Source organism: Symphalangus syndactylus, chromosome 2 (genome assembly GCF_028878055.3).
Source record: "Symphalangus syndactylus isolate Jambi chromosome 2, NHGRI_mSymSyn1-v2.1_pri, whole genome shotgun sequence".
NCBI lineage: Eukaryota > Metazoa > Chordata > Mammalia > Primates > Hylobatidae > Symphalangus > Symphalangus syndactylus.
In genome coordinates this window covers 42,729,631-42,751,959 of record NC_072424.2, presented here as the reverse complement: position 1 = coordinate 42,751,959, position 22,329 = coordinate 42,729,631, and the positions used below count along the sequence as shown (strand labels likewise).

Sequence of the window (22,329 nt, the reverse complement as noted above, 5' to 3'; positions counted from 1 at the left end):
TGTACCTTTCCTTAGGCTCCTTGACCATCTAAATCAGGGTTTCTCAACTGGGCACTAATATTTGGGGTGAAAAATTGTGGGGCTGTCCTGTGCATTGTGGGACATTTAGCACCATCCCTGGCCTCTGCATACTGAATGCCAGTAGAACCCCCTCCCCAAACCACTCCAAGTTATGACAATCAAACATGTCTCCAGATGTTGTCAAATGTCTCCTGGTAGACAAAATCACCCTGGCATGACTGACTCACTGAAACTAATGCTTTAAGTAATTAATGTAATATAGTCCAAGTACATAAGTCTGAGTGGTCCAGCTTGATCCATAGGGAGTGATGAATGGACTGCACAGTCTTCAAATGACCTTCTGCAATAATACTTCTTTCAGCCAAACTTCTGAGAAAAAGTTAGGAAGGACAATTCTAGATTCTACTCTCTCATAAGAATCTGATGTGCTGGTGTTTTATATTGCTTAAGAATGGATCCATACAAATTAGTTCTAACTCCTACTCTCACTTCAAGCCCTAATTCAAGTCCTATAAGAAACCTCCAGCCAACATAACCCATAGTCATCTCTCCCTTTTCTAAACCTATATGAAGTGGTTATTTGTTTGAATGATGAATTTTTTTCAATGTTTCTTGGCTATAGGTTCCAATAGAACTAGATTGCATGTACATATCTTTATAATTGAAATAATCTAGGTCAGAACATACATCATTTACTAAAATTTCCAAGCAGTATAATATACTCTGGTATCTTCAGAATATTATGAATTTTTAAAGCTCCTAAGGAATTGAAAATTAACTTGTCAGCTAATGTGGTAACTTATCTAACTATTCAAGTGAATAATGAGACAGACGCATAAAATCTTAACTGCATTTTTCTTCATTTATTGAAAGCAATTTCAAACATAGGACTTCATTCTACTGCTCATCCCACTCTATAATCTGGCGATCAAAGCATTATTAACGCTGTAGTAATAACTTCCTATTACAGTGAACTGAAATGTCAGATATTCAACTCAATTTAGCATACATTTTACTTATTTCAAAAAGAATTTAAAGCCACTTAAAATACAAATAAAATTTAAGTAGTAAATAAAGAACATGTAAACATTAAAAAAATACAGATCATAAAGACCAGTCTGGATGTTAACTGAATTTCACATTCACCTCTCAGCGTCCAAGAAACAAAAGCAAAAAAATAAAAAATAAAAAAATTTAAAAAGGGAAATCATTTATATATCATACAATATTTAAATATCCAAAAGAAAGCATTTTTTACTACTGAATCCTAAAAGATACCATTCATGTGACTGGGCATGACATTTAACATGACTGGCATGACTCACTGAAACTAATGCTTTAAGTAATTAATGTAATATAGTCCAAGTACGTAAGTCTGAGTGGTCCAGCTTGATCCATAGGGAGTGATGAACAGACTGCAGAGTCTTTAAATGACCTTCTGCAATAATACTTCTTTCAGCCAAACTTTTGAGAAAAAGGAAGGACAATTCTAGATTCTACTCTCTCACAAGAATCTGATGTGCTGGTGTTTTATATTGCTTAAGAATTAATCCATACAAATTAGAGGCCCACAGATTCAAAGAGCAAACCCACAGTATCTAGCACTTGGTAAGCAGTCACTATTTTTTCTTAAAGCCAATTAGACAATAAGGCTGGCATCTTACTGAGCAAGATAAGAAACTAGAACTCTTACCTAGATAGAAGAGTTCCATCTAGAATAGACTTGATACTAGAGAACTTTCATATATTACCAATTCTAACTGCCCCTTGAGGCCACTCCTAATTTGCAAAGTAAAAGTATGTTATCAGTGTACTGAAGATAATTATGCAGGAGTATGCACACAGTTCATTTAAAAGCTGTAAATGGTTAGATTCACATTGAAAGGAATCCAGGATAGTCTTATTTTGCACTTTTAAAAACATGTATTTAATCTGCAAAGATATCTGCTATCTGTAGTGTTATTAAAATGCAGGTTTTCATCATTCTGAGCAAAGTAACACAAAAAGAGAAAACCAAACACGGCATGTTCTCACTCGTAAGTGAGAGTTGAACAATGAGAACACATGGACACAGGGAGGGGAACATCACACACCGAGGCCTGTGGGGGGTTGGGGGCTGGGGGAGGTGTAGCATTAGGAGAAATACCTAATGTAAATGACGAGTTGATGGGTGTAGCAAACTAATATGGCACATGTATACCTATGTAACAAACCTGCACATTGTGCACATGTATCCCAGAACTTAAAAACTATAAACAAAAGAGAAAAAAAATGCAGGTTTTATAGAAACATCAGTTAGTTGAAGTATATATTAAGTTTATGTGACTTACAACTAGTTACTGTCTACTAAAACAAAGGTCAATGTAAGCTGTGCACAACAAAATATTAAATTTGACAGACCTTCCCACAAAATAGGTATACTATTGCTCTATAAATCTATAGATCAAGAAAACTGATCTATAGATTGATTTACAGGTCAATAGTATGGCTATATCTGAATCTCACTTGCTTTTCATTAAGATAAAGTGAATTGAGAAGCAAGCAAAATAGTGTTTTACTGGGCAACACTGGTAAGTATCAGGGTCTAAAAATTAATCTGAGGAACATAAAAATTCTTCAGATTATTTTGCAACTATTCATAATATGAAAAGTCAGATTTATGCAGAGAATCAAGATCCAATTACAGAGCAACTTAATATAAAAGCTCTATAAGCCACACACTTTAAAAAATGTATCAAAAGCAGGTACTATCAAGAGTATACAGTTGCTAAAATTGGGGAGGTAAATACTTTGTTCAACTCCAAACCATTAACTGCTGACAGTATAAATTTCTTTAAGCCACATTGTTCTTGCCAGGAAAGAACCTGGATTTAAGGAAAACTCAGCTGCTTGCTACTGATTTAAGCTGGAAGAATGAGCCAAACTAACATTCACTTCTGCAGCAGCCAGCAACCCTGTTCACACCTTTGTCTTAAGTTAGGTAAGGGGGCATCAACTACCCTTTAGGACACCTACAATCCTATGGTAAAATGTCAGCAATAAGCTGTGCCTTTTCTCTTTTGGGGTCTCAGAGTGGTCTTACTCTCAACCACTAAATGTAAAAGAATCCCTTTGAAAACCACCCCCCAACTTTTGAAAATGAATGCTGAACTGAATAGTATTTTTTTGGAGTGAGGTTTTGCTAAAGAATGAGCAATAATAAATTTAAGCTTCAATTACTTTTTGTCCTATTGCTATATAATTTTGAGTCAGTTCATTTTTTAAGTAACAAATATGAAAATCACAAAATTTTTATTGAAAGCTGTTTATGGCAGCATATACTAAAACCTAGATGCAAAGACGGTTCCTTTCTCATTTTGGAATCAGTATTTATTCTTTCCCACCACCCCCCATCCCCGCCCATCTTTCTCTCTCTTCTTGTGTGTTTGTTTTGCAGGAGAAAGCAGAGGGGGAAGTAGAGACCTTTCTTTTTTTAAGTTAATACAGTGAAACTCCACTTAAAATGGACTTCCTGGATTCCCTTCCAGAGATTGGTTCAAAAACTCTGTGATGGAGTTCAGGAATCTGCATTTTAAATAAACACTCCTAATAACTCTGATGCTGGTAGTCCAAGAACAACACTGAAAAGCAAGGTGCATGGATAAGCAGAGTAGTGTTTTGCCAGGTGGAACAGTCTATTCTAGGCAGAGAACAGAAGTAAAGGCATGATGGCATCAGTGTGCATCATGTGCCTGAGGAACAGGTGCTTAAGGTCCTTAACTTCGCTGGTCCTCAGTTTCTGCATCTGATAAAAGAAGAGCTGACCTACATTGCCTTTGAGGTCCTTCCCAAAGTTAATATTTGATCATCACCCAAAGTACACAGGAGTCATGGTTCACCATTCACAGATGATACTGTGCTAATTGCTACTCATTCATTCAACAAACAAATGAAGAAATTCAGTGTCAGCCCTCAGTTTTTAGTCTGGTGGAGAGAGAGACAGATAAGTAATTACTATACAGTGCCATACAGAAGGAATTAGTGTTGGCATCACAAAGAAAGTAATGCTTGAGCAGAAATTTTATGGGGAAAAGTTGACAGGATTCCAGCACGGAAAGGCTCATGCAAAGAAAACTACATGCCGTGCCCAGGATACAGTTAATGGTTTGGAATGGTTTTAGCACAGTGTGCATGCTGGAGAATGGCAGAAAAACAAAGTTTTGAAAGAAAGGAGCTAGTTCATATATGTCAGGCAGAGAGCTCAGAGTTTACTATATGGAGGAAGTGAAATCAGGGGATCAGGTCTGCACTTTAGGAACATAGTTCTGCTGATAATATAATGAAAGAAACAAGAAGGAGGTAAGTGGGAGACAAGTCAGTCAGTGAATGTCAAGAGATGCTGGCTGCTAAAGCACAGCCATGAGGACAAAGACAGGCTCCAAAGAACAGCTATTCAGGCAGCAGAATTAACCTGCTGAATGTGTGTGGAATGACTTTAAAAAATGGAATTTCAGGATTGTTCTTAGTTTTCACTGGGATGACTGAACAGATACTGGCCTCATTCACGAAACAGGAAACACAGGGAATAAGTCTGGGGAGGGAAGGTTGGTTTTGAACTCTATACACTTCACGTACTTTGGGTACTGGGGTAAGGGTGTCACTGTCAGGAGCTCAGGTAAGAAGTCCAGGCTAAGGAGAGATTTGGGAGTCATTTCCCTAAACTGGTGGTTGAAGCTATGAGATTACTCATAGGGAACAATACAAACTGAAAAGAGAAAAAGATAAAGGACAAAACCCTAAAGAGCAACAACTGTGGGGAGCGGGACAGAGGAAAAGGTTTGTTTGTTTTTATGACAAACTTCAACATGTTTAGATGCCAAGGAGAAGAAAATGACTACAAAATCATAGAAAACGTATTACAGCAAGCTTGTCCAACCTGCAGCCCACAGGCTCCATGTGGCCCAGGACTGCTTTGAATGTGGCCCAACACAAATTTGTAAACTTTCTTAAAACATTTTGAGAGTTCTTTGCAATCTTTTGTTTTTTGAGCTCATCAGCTATCGTTAGTGTATTTTATGTGTGGCCCAAGGCATTTCTTCTTCTTCCAATATGGCCCAGGGATGCCAAAAAATTGGATACCCCACATTAGAGCAAGATCCCAGAGGAACTGGTACTGCAAATTTAAAATGACCTAAGAGGTGGGAGAAGAATGGTAGAAACTGATGTTTGTGAAAACAATTAAACAAGGAAAGTTCAAGACTGGGAAATGGTCTACAGAGCTAAGTGCAGAAAAGAAGCCTAAAAAGCTATTTTGGGTTTGGCGATTACAAAGTCCTTGGTGGCATGATTAGGTGGTGGAAGCCAGAACTCTGTGGGTAGAAGAGTTAACAAGTAAGGGAAGGGAAAACAAGATTACCTTTTTCTCTAAATGTGGCTGTAAAAAACTAGAGAGAGAAGAAATCTGAGAATAATCCCAGTGGATGGTTTTTCTTTTTGTTTTTGTTTTTGTTGGACAGGGCAGATAAAGCCAGGGGAGGGAGGTGGGGAAAGGGTATATTGAAGATAAAAAGGAAGGGTTAAATGATGAAACAAGGCCCCAGAAGAGACAGAATGAATGAGATCTAGGACATATATTGGATCATCTGTAGATAGAAAAAAAAAAAAAAGATAAATAAACCAAACGTACCTCTTCATCTGAGACAGGATATCTGCTGATGTTAAGTTGGCCTGTGGTCAGTGTCACAGTATTCATGTCTGAGAGTCTCTGTTTCCTCTGAAAAAGCAAAGCCAGCTGCTGAAAAGCACAAGGTCAAAAGCAGAGTAGAGGGTTTAAGGAACGATAAAAGTTAGAATAGCAGCTGTGGGTGAGAAAGAAGAATGGCTGAGCTACATTATGGACTGTGCCATATCATCATGGCAATAATCTGGTTACATGATTTTCACTAATACAATTACCTTTCTATATGAGGAGAGAAAGCAAATGGCTAGGCTAAACTAGAATAATAGGTATGCTGGACAAAAGTGGAAGAAACACAAAAGGCAAAGAAACTGTGGATACTGATGTGGGTAAATAATAAAATAAGGAGTGTGGGCTAGACAAGGAAGAAAGTCAATGTAGGTAGAGGCTGATGATGACTAAATAGTCATCAAGCGACAGCGTCTTCATGAGGTCAGGGATTAAGTATAATAGAATAAGGGAGAGGAAGAGATGAAAGAAACAGGAAGATGAGAAGATACTAGAGTTCATGATTGTTAATATGGAACAGTCTTAGATGTTACGGTCCTGCAGTCAGTCATGGCAGTAAGTTAAGGGAATATGGGGTGCTGGACCTGTGATGCACACGACTGCTTTAGTTCCCTCAGAACCTTGTAGCGATTGAGTATGAAAGAAAGACTGGCCAGGCACAGTGGCTCACGCCTGTAATCCCAGCACTTTGGGAGGCCGAGGCGGGTGGATCACCTGCAGTCCAGGAGTTCAAGACCAGCCTGGCCAACATGGTGAAACCCTGCCTCTCCTAAAAATACAAAAATTAGCTGGGCGTGGTGGTGCACGCCTCTAGTCCCAGCTACTCGGGAGGCTGAGGCAGGAGAATCGCTTGAACCTGGAAGGCAGAGGTTGCAGTAAGCTGAGATCACACCACTGCACTCCAAGCTGGGCTGACAGAGACTCCGTCTCAAAAAAAAAAAAAAAAAAAAAAAAAAAAGACTGAGTTGGGTACTAAATTCCTTAATGAACATGAGTGACCAGGCAGCTGGTAAATACCAGTGAGGAGAGGGAAAAGGGCTCATTAGGGAAGGGTTTCTGGTAAGTTTTACAAGAGTGGAATGGAATGGCCTAGCAATGGCCATGAGGAGATGGCGAATACAGATACCACCTCCGGGCAGGGGGTGGGGGGTGTGGGCAGGCATGGCTTTTGCTGTGGTGAACTGCTGGGAAAGCAGTGTCTTCGGGAGAGAGCCAGGTACCCAATATCACAAGGAGGAATGTTTTGTGAACAAGAAGATATAAAGATACAGAGGGGTGAGAACATGCGGTGTTTGGTTTTTTGTCCTTGCGATAGTTTGCTGAGAATGATGGTTTCCAGCTTCATCCATGTCCCTATAAAGGACATGAACTCATCATTTTTTATGGCTGCATAGTATTCCATATGGGAATTGAACAATGAGAACACTTGGACATAGGAAAGGGAACATCACACACCGGGGCCTGTTGTGGGGTGGGGGGAGGGGGGAGGGATAGCATTAGGAGATATACCTAATGTAAATGACAAGTTAATGGGTGCAGCACACCAACATGGCACATGTATACATATGTAACAAACCTGCACGTTGTGCACATGTACCCTAGAACTTAAAGTATAATAAAAATATATATGTAAAAATTAAAAAAAGAGATATAGAGGGGTTTACATATGGGGAGTCTAGAGAAAGAGTTTACAGTTTCCAGAAGAAGGCAGATAGTGAGAAGATTAGCAGATGGAGAAGGTGTGGGAATGAGGCTGCGAGAAGGGATAAATTATTTGGGTGGTTACCAAGTATGACAGAGACTATAGGCAGAGTAGGATTTATGGTCTCAAATGAAACCCTGTGCCAAGCTGTCAGAGACACTGGGACTTTATTTTGCTTACTAAGGTTAAACAATAGTATTACTTTTGGTCACTATACTATTAAAAAATAAAGACAATTCTAAGGAATTTAGGCAATTAATATTAGAATAAACAGGTTAATAATGTTTATTCTCTATTAACGTGTACATTTACAAAATAAAAGCAAAGCTTAAAAATGCATGGAAGGCTTACACAAGATGACCGTTGGTGCACAATGCCTGACACAGAACGCAAACACTGTGGAAAGCTTGAATGAGTGAAAGCATACAAACCACCACCGTGCGGCTCTCCACACTAGCAAGTTTCCGAAGTTCGTCCCAGCCGGTTTCCCTGAACAAGTTCCCAACCGCATCACGTTTAGTTTATCTCGTTATTTTAACTCGGAGAGAGGCAATGGGAAAAAGAAAAACAATGAGGGCTGTACTCTGTTTATTAAGCGATGAATGACGACACATGGGTGAGCGTGTCTGGCATGCCTTCAGACTTTAAACATAGTACATTAGCACGCTAACAGCAAGCTCTGGAAATAAAAGGAACCGCTTGCATATTTAGGGGGCTCTTTTGGAAGCCACAAAGGAATCACCTGAAGTCAAAGCTCCCCTCTTTTCCTAGCAAGGCAGGGCCGGCGGCAAAGAGAAAGTAGGTCCTGGGGCGCTGCAACCCGTGCAACTGGCCGCCTGGCGTCCCCTGGCCTCGCGCCTCCACGCCCACCGCGGGCGACCGCTCTTCCCACGGCGGCGCCCCCCAGCGTCCTCCCCGGGGACGCCCGCTCACCCGGGAGCTCTCGGCCGGTACTCACCCGCTGGGTATACTCTTCTTCACCAGGACGAGAGAGGTGAGGGCCCCACGCCCCAGGCAACCCCGCTCTCGGGCCTCCTCCAGAACAGACCCCAGGGAACGCTACAACTCACACGCGCACGGGCAGAGGCGAGGGGCGGGGGTGATAGACCCCGGCGGCGAACAGACTTGGCGTACCGAAGATTCCCGAAGGCGCGTGCTCCGCTCCCCCTAGGCCCTGGTAAGCCAGGGACCGCAGCGCGCATGCTCCTGGGTCGCCGTGACTTGCAGCCCGCGGGCGCCGTGGGGCGGGCGCAGGGTGCGGTGGGGCCGTTGGTGACCGTCCAAGCCTGCGGTAGATGGTGAGCCCTGCCTTCGCTGCCCAGACGTAAGAAAAGCGCACTGTCCGTCCAGGTGAATGTCGGGCTGCTGGTGAAGGTTTCTCTGATTCTTCCCTGTCAGACATTCCCGCACTTTTGTGGAGCTCTGCCCCATGGGCCGAACTAGCTGGGCTGGGATAACCAGAGCCGGTGCCGCGCGGGCCGCTGGGACTTGTAGTCCGGGGGCCTGGCCGACCCGTTCGTTAGCCAATTTGGGAATGAGTCGAATTGAAAATCACTCGAGAGCAGTGTTTGATTTGCATCAAATACGGGTCAGCATATTATTAATTCAGTGCCTACTGTGTGTGCTGAACACCTTGCCTTAGTCCTGGTCTTCACATTAGGATAAGCAGAAAGATGAACTTGCAAGGTAGAATGTAATGAACACAAATTCGCATTACGAACTACAAATGCTGTTGGAGATCAAGAAACAGAGTTAGAAAAAAACTTCCTGGAAGACGTGGAGTTTAAATCAGCCTTTGAAACACGGAATGCTATCCATTTGTGGGGAAGTTGTAAAAATTAAAGGATGGAGATGCCAGGGAGTATAAACGAGAACTCCATCCAGCTTTGGTTGACGGGTTATGTTGGAGAGTGGTCACTGCGGCTTGGATGGGGAAGTGGATGTGAGGGTTTTTGGCTTCACTTTCAGAAAGGGCCTCCTGGTTGACTTTCTCTCTAATTGAGGCTATAAGTATAGACACAGAGATACATCTTCAGGTTTAAATAAAAAAACATTACAGTACTTAATTGTTTAGAGTTTCTGGACCTTCTGGCCAGGGGTTGCTTTAAGAATTAATACATTTTTGTAAGTCTTGTAATTCACTTTTGAGTAGCAAAACTACATCGCATGGTGTGTGTTAGATGTAAATTTTCAAAATATGATAGTTTTTGTAACCTGTTTCCACATTAGTTTTCATATACCAGAAGTCCCAAGATAGAGGAAGTGGGCCCAAATCTTTCTTGATCTACAGGAGCAGGACGTGATGACTTGGGAATTGGTCCTGAGAGCACTGGGTGATTTAGTTTTGTTGCCTTTCAAAGACTTAAATAAATTCACAGATCAGAAAATCTTTTGTCATGCCATTTGTTCCTAGGTTTTAATTTTGGAAAACAAGATAACAGTTAAGTTAATTTTTAAACTTGCCAGTTAATGCAATACATGGAAGTCATAATGTTTTTTGTAGAACACTGTGAAATACTGCTATATTCCACTTAACTAAGTATTGTTAAGTTAAATTCTACTTCTTCCATATCCTAATAACAATAAAGGGTAGCTGGTGCAATATATTTAATAGATTATTTTTACAAAATGCTATTGTTGCCTTAATTACATCATAACTCTGAATGAGACCTTAATTCTGGACATAGCATCCTAATCCAAATTAAGTCTGGAAGGCATCATTTAAGAAACATTGCTGTAAGAGAGTTCAGAAAGGTGTCATCATACTATGTGACAATAGATGAACTGAGTTAAAGATAAAATTGGATTTTGGTCTGAATTCAGATCTGCTAAGGAAGGAAAGTGCATTAATACATTTAGAAATATTTCTAACAAGAGCCAGGGGAAGATTAAAGGGAACCAATTTTCTGATTGGATCACAATTAAAGATATGTTACTATATACTAGGATATGCATTGTGTAACCATTTCCACATGCTAGAGATTTTTCTGTGGTTTTATTTTGCTAGAACTCCTGAAACCAAATGGCATGTGATAGAAGTAACCAAGGTGATTGAAAATTGTGCCAAAAAGAAGTGTGCTGATTCAGGGATCCACATAGTCTTGTGCCTGCAGAATTGATTTAGAAATTTGTTTAGGCCAAGCGCAGTGGCTCATGCCTATAATTCCAGTGCTTTGGGAGACTGAGGCAGGAGGGTTGCTTGAGGCCAAGAGTTTGAGACCAGCCTGAGCAACATAGTGAGACCCTGTCTGTGCATAATAATAACAATAATAATAATTAGCCGATCCTTAGAGACACATGCCTGTAGTCCTAGCTACTCAAGAGGTGGAAGCAGGTGGATCGCTTGAGCCCAGGAGTTCGAGGCTGTAATAAGTGGTCATCATGCCACTGCACTTCAGCCTGGGTGAAAGAGTGAGACCCTGTCTCTAAAAAGCAAACAGATAAACAAAAACTTGTGTGGCATTCTAGTTTCTACAAACATCTGGGGAATTGCATGAGCTTGCATTTAACTATCATGTTGAATGATACTCTTGTATTAGGCCATTCTTGCGTTGCAATAGAAGAATACTGGGTAATTTATAAAGAAAAGAGTTTTAATTGGCTCACAGTTCTGCAGGCTATATAAGCATGGCTCTAACATCTGCTTCTGGTGAGGGCATCAGGGAGCTTACAATCGTGGTGGAAGGGAAGGGGAGCCAGCATGTCACATGGCAAGAGAGGAAGTAAAGGAGAGAGGGGGGAGGTCCTAGACAGACTCTTTCAAACAACTAGATCTCATGTGAACTAACTGAGCAAGAACGCACTCATCATGAAGGGGATGGTGCTAAACCAACCATGAGGGATCCACCCCCACAATCCAATCACTTCCCACCAGGCCCCATGTCCGTTATTGAGAATCACATTTCAACATGAGATTTGGAGGAGACAAACATCCAAATCATATAATTCCACCCCTAGCCTCCCAAATCTCACATCCTTCTCACATTTCAAAATATAATCATGCCTTTGCAATAGTCCCCGAAGTCTTAATTCATTCCAGCCTTAACTCAAAAATCCCAAAGTCCAAAGTCTCATCTGAAATTCAAGGCCAAATTCCTTCCACCTCTATACCTGCAAAATAAAAAACAAGTTATTTACTTCTAAAATACAATGGCAGTGCAGGCATTGGGGAAACATTCCCATTCCAAAAGGGAGAAATTGGCCAAAAGAAAGGAGTAATAGGCCCCATGCAAGTTTGAAACCCAGCAGGCCAGTCATTAAATCTTAACGTTCCAACATAATCCTTGACTCTATGTCCTGCATCCAGAGCACACTGGTGCAAGGGGTGGGCTTCCAAGGTCTTGGGCAGCTTCACCTCTGTGGCTTTGCAGGGTGCAGCCCACATGGTGCCTGTCATAGGTTGAAGTTGAGTGCTTGCAGCTTTTCCAGGCAGGGGTGCAAGCTGCTGGTGAATCTACCTGGATTCTGGAGGGTGATGGCCTCCTTCCCACAGCTCCACTAGGCAGTGCCCCAGTGGAGACTCTGTGGGGGCTCCAACCCCACACTGTCCCTCAATATTACCATAGTAGAGTTTCTCTGTGAGGGCTCCACCCCTGTAGCAGTCTTCTGCCTGGGCACCCAGACTTCTTCATATATCCTCTGATATCCAGGTGGAAGCTGCCAAGCCTCTTTCACACTTGCATTCTGAGCATCTGCAGACTTAACACCCTGTGGAAACCACCAAGGCTGACAGCTTGCACCATCTGGAGCTGCAGCCCAAGCTGTACCTGGGCCTCTCTGAACCAAGGCTGGAGCCAGAGCAGCTTAGACACAGGGAGCAGTGTCTTGAGGCTGAACAGGGTGGTGAGGCCCTGGGCTTGCTCCCTGAAATCATTCATTCCTCCTGGGACTATGAGCCTGTAATTGCAGGGGCTATCTGAAAAACTTCTGAAATGCCTTTGAGGCCTTATTGCCATTGTTTTGGATAATAGCACTTGGCTCTCTTTCAGTCATGTTAATCTCTCTAGCAAGTGATTGCTCCACAGCCTGCCTAAATTCTTTCTCTACCACAGGGCCAGGCTGCAAATGTTTCAAACTTTTATGCTCTGCTTCCTTTTTAAATATAAGTTCCAACTTTAAATTATTCCTTTGCTCCCACATCTGGTAATAGCCTGTTAGAAGCAGTCATGTCACTTTTTGAATGCTTTGATGTTTAGAAATTTCTTCTGCCAGATACCCTAAGTCATCACTCTTAAGTTCAAACTTCTACAGATTCCTGGGACGTGGACACAGTGCAGCTAAGTTCTTTGCTAGGGCATAACAGGGGTGACCTTTACTCCAATTCCTAATAACTTTCTCATTTCCATTTGAGAACTCATCAGCCTGACCTTCACTGTCCATATCTCTATCTGCATTTTGGTCACAACCGTTTAGTCAGTCTCTAAGAAATTCCAAACTTTCCCTCATCTTCCTATCTTCTTCTGAGCCCTCCATACTCTTATAACCTCTGCCCCTTACCAAGTTCCAAAGCCATTCCACATCTTCAGGTATCTGTACAGAATGCTTCACATTTTGGCACCAACTTTCTGTGTTAGGTCATTTTTGTGTCACTATAAAGGAGTTCCTGAGACTGGGTAGTTTATAAAGAAAAAAAGTTTAATTGGCTCATATTTCTGCAGGCTGCACAAATATGGCTTCTGCTTCTGGTGACGGCTTCAGGAAGCTTACAATTGTGGTGGAAGGAAAGGAAAGCTGGCATGCCATATTGTGAGACAGGGAGCAAGAGAGAGAAAAGCAAGATATCAGACTCTTTTAAACAATTAGATCTCATGTGAACTGAGCAAGAACTCACTCATCAACAAGGGTATGGTGCTAAGCCATCCATGAGGGATCCACCCCCACAATCTAATCACTTCCCACCAGGCCCCATCTCCAACATTGGGAATACATTTCAACATGAAATTTGGAGAGGGCAAACATTCAAACTATATCAACTCTGCTGCAAAGGTATTTGTGGAGCCAAAAAAGAATGTGGAAAGAGACGTAAATCTCATAGTGTCTTTTCAGCCTGCATTGACCAAAACTATTTTTATTAAATTTAATGTTTTCTATAATTTAGAAATATAATTTGAGATCAGTTAATTGCCTCTAATTTTGTTGTGTTACTATCAACAAGTTTTTAATTTTTTAATTGAATTGATGTTTTATTGGTTTTCATTGTGAAATTACAGAAGTTGGCTTCCATCCCAAAGACTATGAAAGAGAGGATGAGATGTTAGGAATTCTGGCCTTTATAATCATAGAAAAATAATGTGTTTGGTTTCATCTTTGACTTTAATTTCATTAATTACAAACATAAATTAAGAAACTACAGTAAAATCTATTGTACTAATACTAAAGAAGTTTATATATATATATATATATTTTTTTTTTTTTGAGATGGAGTCTCACTCTGTCACCCAGGCTGGAGTGCAGTGGCACAATCTCGGCTCACTGCAACCTCTGTCTCCCGGGTTCAAGCAATTCTCCCACCTCAGCCTCCCGGGTTCAAGCAATTCTCCCATCTCAGCCTCCTGAGTAGCTGGGATTACAGGCACACACCATCATGCCTGGCTGATTTTGGTATTTTTGTAGAGAGGGGGTTTCACCATGTTGGCCAGGCTGGTCTTAACTCCTGACCGCAGGTGATCCTCCCACCTCAGCCTCCCAAAGTGCTGGGATTACAGGTGTGAGCCACCGTGCCCGGCCAGAAGTTTTTATGTTTTATCACATCTATTACCCTTTGGGCATCATTAATAGAAAGATAAATGCTTGCAAAACTACAAATTGGACTTTTGCATACTTTCATATACCAAGCCTAGCTAGGAAGAGATCTGAACAACCCCCACCTTTTTTTTCCCAGCTTTTCAAAGGTTCAAGTGATACATTTCTTTATGAATGTTAAACTTACAACATAAGCCCTAGGAAATTTCATTTCAGAAATCGCCAAAGTGATAGACTCCAGGTCATCTGATACAAAAATAGTTAATCCTCAGTTTCCTTGCCTTTTAGACAAAGCTTTAACTGCAAGAATCATGAGTTAGCAATAACCTCAAAGAGAAGATAGGGTTTAAATGTTGGAGCCAATTTTCTATTTTTTTTTTTTTTTTTGAGGCGGAGTCTTGCTCTGTCGCCCAGGCTGGAGTGCAGTGGCGCAATCTCCGCTCACTGCAAGCTCTGTCTCCCGGGTTCATGCCATTCTCCTGCCTCAGCCTCCTGAGTAGCTGGGACTACAGGTGCCTGCCACCACGCCCGGCTAATTTTTTTGTATTTTTAGTAGAGACGGGGTTTCACCATGTTAGCCAGGACGATCTCGATCTCCTGACCTCATGATCCGCCCGCCTCGGCCTCCCAAAGTGCTAGGATTACAGGCTTGAGCCACCGCGCTTGGCCTGTTGGAGCCAATTTTCTAACACAGAGAATTGAATTGCTGTAAGAAGGCAGAAGTCTGCACTGTCATTTTTCTTTACTTTTGCATGAGATTTCAACAGAGCAAGTGCAATATTCATCTAGATCTGTAATTTTATCCAAATTTTTAATGATTATTTATCTTATCTCTTTTATGTAGAATGATAAATGAACAGGTTAGGAACACTTCCAGGTCTGCAAAAAATGATTAGTAATTTCTACAATAACATTTTATTTGATAATTTATAATTTTGCTGTCTATAGTATGTGTGCCACGCTAATGCTTTGCCTAGTTAAGCAGACAACATTTACAAGTGTAGGCATCAATAAGCCAGGTATTGATTTTAAGTGCATTTTAGAAGTTCTTGCAGAATGGATCATAAATCCAAAATTCTCTTTTCTCACCATTTTATTCTTCTGTCTTACTATTGTATGTTAGTAGGAAGAATCTTAAGTGTGTTGGTAGTCTTTTAAGATTCTTTAATTTCTTAAGTGCCTTTTTGTTTTACTGATTATACAAATAATTTAGCTTACTTAGACTTGATTATCTTCTGTTCCAAGTCTATTCATTATTTTTAACCACCTTCCAGATCTCTCACTTAAATGTCTTATAAATATTTATAAGCAGTATCTCCAACTTGAACTTGTTAATCCCATCTCAATTACCTTTCTATTTTGACAGTACTTGAAATGAAGCTACCTCTCAGTTGATCAAGCCAAAAACCTGAAAGTCCTCCTGGACTCCTCCCTCACTTTGTCCTGCATATCTAATTGGTCACCAAATCCTGTGAATTCTACCTCTTAAATGAATCTTTCTGTACTTGCCTTCTCATATTTTTTTTTTTTTGAGATGGAGTCTTGCTCTGTTGCCCAGGCTGGAGTGCAGTGGCAGGATCTCAGCTCACTGCAATCTCTGCTTCCCAGGTTCAAGTGATTCTCGTGCCTCAGCCTCCTGAGTAGCTGGGACTACAGGTGTGCACCACCATGCCCAGCTAATTGTATTTTTAGTAGAGACAGTGGGGTTTCACCATGTTGGCCAGGCTGATCTTGAACTCCTGACCTCAAGTGATCCTCTCACCTCGGCCTCCCAAAGTGTTGGGATTACAGGTGTGAGTCACCACACCTGGCCGTCATATCTATTTTTAAATTCAGATCTCTAGTATCTATTAATAGCCTTTTAATCAATTTCCCTGCCTCCATAGAATATCTATGTTTAATCATTGCTTCTTGGCCTTTTGGCTAAGATCAAATGTATATTTAAGCAGATCCTTTTTTTCTTACTGTAAAGTTTTATACTTTTGGGGGGAAGGGAGTTCATACATATTTTAATTAAAATAATTAATTCCTTCGAATTTTGAAGTTTTTTTCTGGTACCCTTTTTGTGAAAGTGATTTTTTTCTAGTACATTAGCATGTAGGGAACATACTGACTTTTACATATATTCTCTTGTATTCTGCCAATTCCAATTTTCTAATTATGTCTAAACTTTGTTTGTTTAGTCTTTTGGGTTTTTCATGTATAAAAACCTGTCATCTACCAACAATGATAATTTTGTTTTCCTCTTCTAAGAGTTACACCTCTTGCTTCCTTCTTTTGCACATCTTATTGCATTAACCAGGATTTCTATTAAATACTAAAGGTGATCAAATACAAATATGAAATAGTAAAAGTGATAGTATATTTGTTTTGTTTCTTGTTAAATTAAAACATTTAAAAAGCATACTTTTAACCTCAAGTATCACAATGGTCAGTTTTCTTATGATATGTCATTCTCAATAATATTTCTTATTTATTTAGAAAGTTGAAATAAAAGGACCATCATGAAAAATATCTCAAAGAGAAGATATTTTTAAAAAGGTAAGGTATTAATGGAGTTTATAATATTTTGATTATTCCAAATAGCCCTGTTATAAATGGGGGATAATCCTGATAAATGTGATATATTTGTTTCTATATACAAATAATAAATTCATATGTTAAAAAAGAAACAATAGGAGAGTTTAGGGATGAATTGTATTCTTATTTGGTCTGTGGGTTATTTAATAAGATGAATTATTTATGTATGTATTTATTTAATCTCTTACTTCAATATCTTATTTGTTTATACGTTCTCTCACCTAGCCAGCAAGCCATTCCCTGCTTTGCTAAAAAAGATGTTTGTCAGTGAGTTAAATCTATATAGGAGCAATATTTACATGTCTCTTAGAGTAACTGCAATTAAGAGTCATATTTTATCCCTACCTTCTAGATGGAAATGAGAACTTATGAAAAAGTATACAGGATTCTGGGAATGGTGGGCAAGATATTTGGGAACTAATAAGGGAGACCTCTATCAATTACTTGCCAGAATTGTTCCATCATACCTTAAGGGTTGCTATCCCCTGGTCAAGAGTAGAATTAGGTATTTTTTATTGTCTTGAGGTAGGTACTGAAGGTTGAATAAGATGTAAGGGAACGTCGTAGTCCATGGTGACCTTATTCAGTAGTTTTTAATAGTGGTACAAGAACAAATAGTAGATTTTGAAGTTTACAGACTGGGCTCTTTTTATGATGTTTTAACTGTGATCATGTCAATAGCCTGCTTTGGTTTTTGACACAAATTCATGTTTTTACTGTGATTCTAGAAAGCTTGAGCTTTCCAACTGCACATTAGTTTGGTTAGCATGTACAGTTGTTATTTCAGGAGTCTTTGCTATTATATTTTTTAGCATTAAAATTAAAAAGAAACTTATAACCATATCATTCTAAAAAGAGTTTAACATTGCTAGAATAGTTTACCTATAGAATATTGAGGTTTATAAAAACTGGAAAAGAAATGCTTATTTTAACATACTGAATTTTTGTTGATGATACAACATTCAACTAGAATTACCAGAAGTCAGCTAGAAATATGATTTTGATGCTTAGGAGAGTGAAGGCCGGAGACACAGATTTGGGAATCCTTGGGAATACATGCACCCTCCAAAGCTTTAGAATGTACCCCACATTTAGGATATAAACAGGTATGACCATTGAAGGATACAGAAATAAGTGGCCACAGAGGTAGAAGGGTAGAGGGCAAGGATATATAAAGTTTTCAAAAAATAAGATTGCTGAATGCTGCCACACGCTGCAGGGTAATAAATCAAGTAATAGCTAACACTAGTGTAGCATTGAATTTTCAAAGTATTTTCATATATGTCTGATCTCACTTGACCTTCTTAAAAGGTACATGAAGTAGGTAATACATGAACACTAAGAACTAACTCTTGGATTTTATCATTAAAAGGCCTTTTTTATATTCCAGAGAACAATTTCTTTTGGAAATTTTTAATTTTTATGGATACACAGTAGATATATATATGTATGGGGTACATGAGATATTTTTATACAGGCATACCATGTGTAATAATCACATCAGGGTAAATGGGTTATTCATTGCCTCAAGCATTTTTATCATTTCTTTGTGTTATAAACATTCCAATTGTACTCTTTCAGTTATTCTAAAATATACTATAAATTATTGTTGACCATAGCCACCCTTTTGTGCTGTAAAATACTAGATCATATTCATTGCATTGTACTTATTAACCTTGCCCATTCCCTGCCCCCCACCCAATACCTTTCCCAGTCTCTGGAAACCATCATTATACTCTCTATTTCCATGAGTTCAATTGTTTTAATTTTCAGTTCTCACAAATGAATGGGAACATGCAAAGTTTTTCTTTCTGTGCCTGACTTATTTCACTTAACATGATGACCTCCAGTTCCATCCAAGATGTTGCAAGTGATAGGATCTCATTCTTTTTCATGGCAGAATAGTACTCCATTGCATATATATATATATACCACATTTTCTTTATCCATTTATCTGTTAATGTGTTGCGGGAAGTCAGGAACCCCAAACGGAGGGACTGGCTGAAGCCATGGCAGAAGAACGTGGATTGTGAAGATTTTATGGACATTTATTAGTTCCCCAAATTAATACTTTTGTAATTTCTTATGCCTGTGTTTACTGCAATCTCTAAACATAAATTGTAAAGATTTCATGGACACCTGTCACTTCCCCAGTCAATACCCTTGTGATTTCCTATGCCTATCTTTACTTTAATCTCTTAATCCTGTCAGCTGAGGAGGATGTATATCACCTCAGGACCCTGTAATAATTGCATTAACTGCACAAATTGTACAGCATGTGTGTTTGAGCAATATGAAATGTGGGCCCCTTGAAAAAAGAACAGGATAACAGCAATTGTTCAGGGAATAAGAGAGATAACCTTAAACTCTGACCGCTGGTGAGCCAGGTGGAACAGAGCCATATTTCTCTTCTTTCAAAAGCAAATGAGAAATATCGCTGAATTCTTTTTCTCAGCATGGAACATCCCTGAGAAGGAGAATGCGCACCTGGGGGTAGGTCTCTAAACTGGCCCCCCTGGGTATGGTCGTCTCTAATGGTCGAGACTGCAGAGGTGAGATAGAGAGATAGACTCCAGTCTCCCATAGTGCTCCCAGGCTTATTAGGAAGTGGAAATTCCCGCCTAATAAATTTTGGTCAGACCGGTTGATCTCTAAACCCTGTCTCCTGATAAGATGTTATCAATGACAGTGGTGCTGGAAACTTCATTAGCAATTTTAATTTCGCCTCGGTCCTGTGGTCCTGTGATCTCACCCTGCCTCCACTTGCCTTGTAATATTCTATTACCTTGTAAAGTACTTGATGTCTGTGACCCACACCTATTCGCACACTCCCTCCCTTTTTGAAACTCCCTAATAAAAACTTGCTGGTTTTTGCGACTTGTGGGGCATCACAGAACCTATCAACATGTGATGTCTCCCCCGGATGCCCAGCTTTAAAATTTCTCTCTTTTGTACTCTGTCCCTGTATTTCTCAAGCTGGCCAACACTTAGGAAAAATAGAAAAGAACCTACGTGAATATCGGGGCAGGTTCCCCGATACTGATGGACACTTAGGTTGCTTCCAAATCTTGGCTCTTGTGAATAGTGCTGCAACAAACATGGGAGTGCAGATATGTCTTCAGTATACTGATTTTCTTTCTTATGAGTATATACCCAGCAGTGGAATTGCTGGATCATATGGTAGCTATATCTTCAGTTTTTTGAGGAACCCCATGCTGTTCTCCATAGTGGCTATACTAATTTACATTCCCACCAACAGTGTATTAGGGTTGCCCTTTCTTAATGCTTTTGCCGGCATTCATTATTGTCTATCTTTTGGTTAAAAGCCATTTTAAGTGAGTGAGATGATGTCTCATTGTAGTTTTGATTTGCATTTCTCTAATGGTCAATGATGTTGAGCATCTTTTCATATACCTGTTTGCCATTTGTATGTCTTCTTTTGAGAAATATCTATGTAGATCTTTTGCCCATTTTTAAATCAGATTATTAGATATTTTCCTATTGAGTTGTTTGAGCTCCTTGTATATTTTGGTTATTAATCCCTTATCAGATACATAGTTTGCATATATTTTCTCCCATTCTAAGGGCTGTTTCTTTGTTGATTGTTTCCTTTACTTTGCAGAAGCTTTTTAACTTGATGTGATCCCATTTGTCCATTTTTTGCTTTGATTGCCTGTACTTTTAGGGTATTACTTAAGAAATCTTTGCCCAGATGAATGTCCTGGAGAGTTTCCCCAATTTTTCTTTTAGTAGTTTTTCAGATCTTAGATTTAAGTCTGTAATTCATTTTGATTTGATTTTTGTATATGGTGAGAGATAGGGGTCCAGTTTCATTCTTCTGCATATGGATATCCAGCTTTCCCAGCCCCATTTATTGAAGAGACTGTCTTTTCCCAATGTATATTTTTGGCACCTTGTTGAAAATGATTTCATTGTAGATGTATAGATTTATTTTTGGTTTCTTTATTCTGTTCCATTGATGTGTGTGTGTGTGTGTGTGTATTTTAATGCCAGTACCATGCTGTTTTGTTTAGTATAGCTCTGTAGCACAATTTGAAGTCAGTGGTACGGTTTGGCTTTTAGTATAGCTTTGTAGTACAATTTGAAGTCAGTGATAGGGTTTGGCTGTGTCCCCATCCAAAATCTCATCTTGAATTATAATCCCCATAATCCCCATAATCCCCAAGTGTCAATGGGGGGACCAGATGGAGGTAATTAGATCATGGGAGTGGTTTCCCTCATGCTGTTCTTGTTATAGTGAGTGAGTGAGTCTCACAAGATCTGATGGTTTTATAGGTGTTTGGCATTTCCCCTGCTTGCACTCACTCTGTCCTGCTGCCCTGTGAAGAAGGTGCCTGCTTCTCCTTTGCCTTCTGCCATGATTGCAGGTTTCCTGAGGCCTCCCCAGCAATGCAGAACTGTGAGTCAATTAAACTTCTTTCTTTATAAATTACCCGGTCTCGGGTATTTCTTCATAACAGCGTGAGAATGGACTAATATAGTCAGGTAATGTGATTTCTCGAGTCTTGTGTTTTCCTGCTCAGGATATCTCTGGCTATTATGAGTCTTTGTAGGTTCCCTATAAATTTTAGGATTACTTTTTCTATTTTTGTGAAGAACGTTCTTGATATTTTGATAGGGATTGGATTGAATATGTAGATTGCTTTGAATAGAATGGACATTTTAACAATATTGATTCTTCCAATCCATGAACATGAAATATCTTTCCATTTTTTGTGTATCCTCTTCAGTTTCTTGCATTTTATAGTTCTCATTGTGGACATCTTTTACTTATTTGATTAAGTTAATTCCTAGGTATTTAATTTGATTTGTAACTATTGTAAGTGGGATTATTTTCTAGATTTCTTTTTCAGATTGTTTGCTGTTGGCCTATAGAAATGCCACTGACTGTTGTATATCAATTTTGTATCCTGCAACTTTGCTGAATTTGTTCATCATTTCTAATTTTTTTTTGTGAATTCTTTATGTTTTTCTAAATACATAATTATATCATCTCCAAACAAGGATAACTTGAGTTCTTTCTTTCCAATTTGGATGCCCTTTATTTCTTTCATCTGATTGCTCTAGCTAGGACTTTCAGTACATATTGAACAACAGTGATGAAAGTAGGCATCCTTGTCTTGTTCCAGATCTTAAAGGACAGGCTTTCAGTTTTTCCCTGTTTGGTATAACATTAGCTGTGGGTCTGTCACATGTGGCTTTTAGTGTGTTGGGGTATGTTTCTTATATACCCAGTTTTTGAAGGTTTTTTTCATGAAGCGATGTTGAATTTTATCAAATGCTTTTTCAGCATCAATTGAAATAATCATATGGTTTTTGTCTCTCATTCTGTTGATATGATATATCATATTAATTGATTTATGTATGTTGAACCACCCTTGTATCCCTGTGATGAATCCCATTTGGTCACGATGAATGATCTCTTTAATATGATGTTGAATTCGGCTTGCTAGTATTTTGTTGAGGATTTTTGCATCAATGTTCATCAGATACATTGGCCTGTAGTTTTCTTTTTTTGATGTTACTTTGGTTTTAGTAT

At 39.5% G+C, this 22,329-nt stretch overlaps 2 protein-coding genes and 1 long non-coding RNA gene across 10 annotated transcripts in view; 2 read left to right on the top strand and 1 right to left on the bottom strand.

The window, feature by feature from the left end:
• The window catches only part of LOC129468581 (uncharacterized), a 34,858-nt gene extending 26,690 nt beyond the window's left edge, over positions 1-8,168 (bottom strand). The window contains exons 1-2 of one of the 2 annotated variants that reach the window (XR_008652710.2): positions 7,880-8,168; positions 5,687-5,773 (exon numbers count right to left, since the gene is read on the bottom strand). This is a non-coding gene — a long non-coding RNA (uncharacterized lncRNA). Of the gene's footprint in view, positions 1-5,686; positions 7,804-7,879 lie in introns of those variants that run through there. The other variant, XR_008652708.2, reaches the window with a different exon arrangement.
• ENTPD1 (ectonucleoside triphosphate diphosphohydrolase 1) overlaps positions 1-13,276 on the top strand; it is a 154,809-nt gene extending 141,533 nt beyond the window's left edge. Inside the window, exon 10 of the mRNA XM_063629134.1 lies at positions 13,106-13,276. Within this exon, the coding sequence (XP_063485204.1) occupies positions 13,106-13,261 (156 nt within the window). The 3' untranslated portion in view covers positions 13,262-13,276. The remainder of the gene's footprint in view (positions 1-13,105) is intronic.
• The window catches only part of LOC129468518 (protein CC2D2B homolog), a 98,504-nt gene continuing 84,831 nt past the window's right edge, over positions 8,657-22,329 (top strand). For all 7 annotated transcript variants that reach the window (XR_010118109.1, XM_055254170.2, XM_063628866.1 and 4 more), the window contains exons 1-3: positions 8,657-8,798; positions 16,671-16,730; positions 21,066-21,189. Coding sequence is in view for 6 of the 7 variants with exons in the window: in XM_055254170.2 (XP_055110145.2) it covers positions 21,148-21,189 (42 nt within the window). In the remaining variant the exon portion in view is untranslated. The remainder of the gene's footprint in view (positions 8,799-16,670; positions 16,731-21,065; positions 21,190-22,329) is intronic.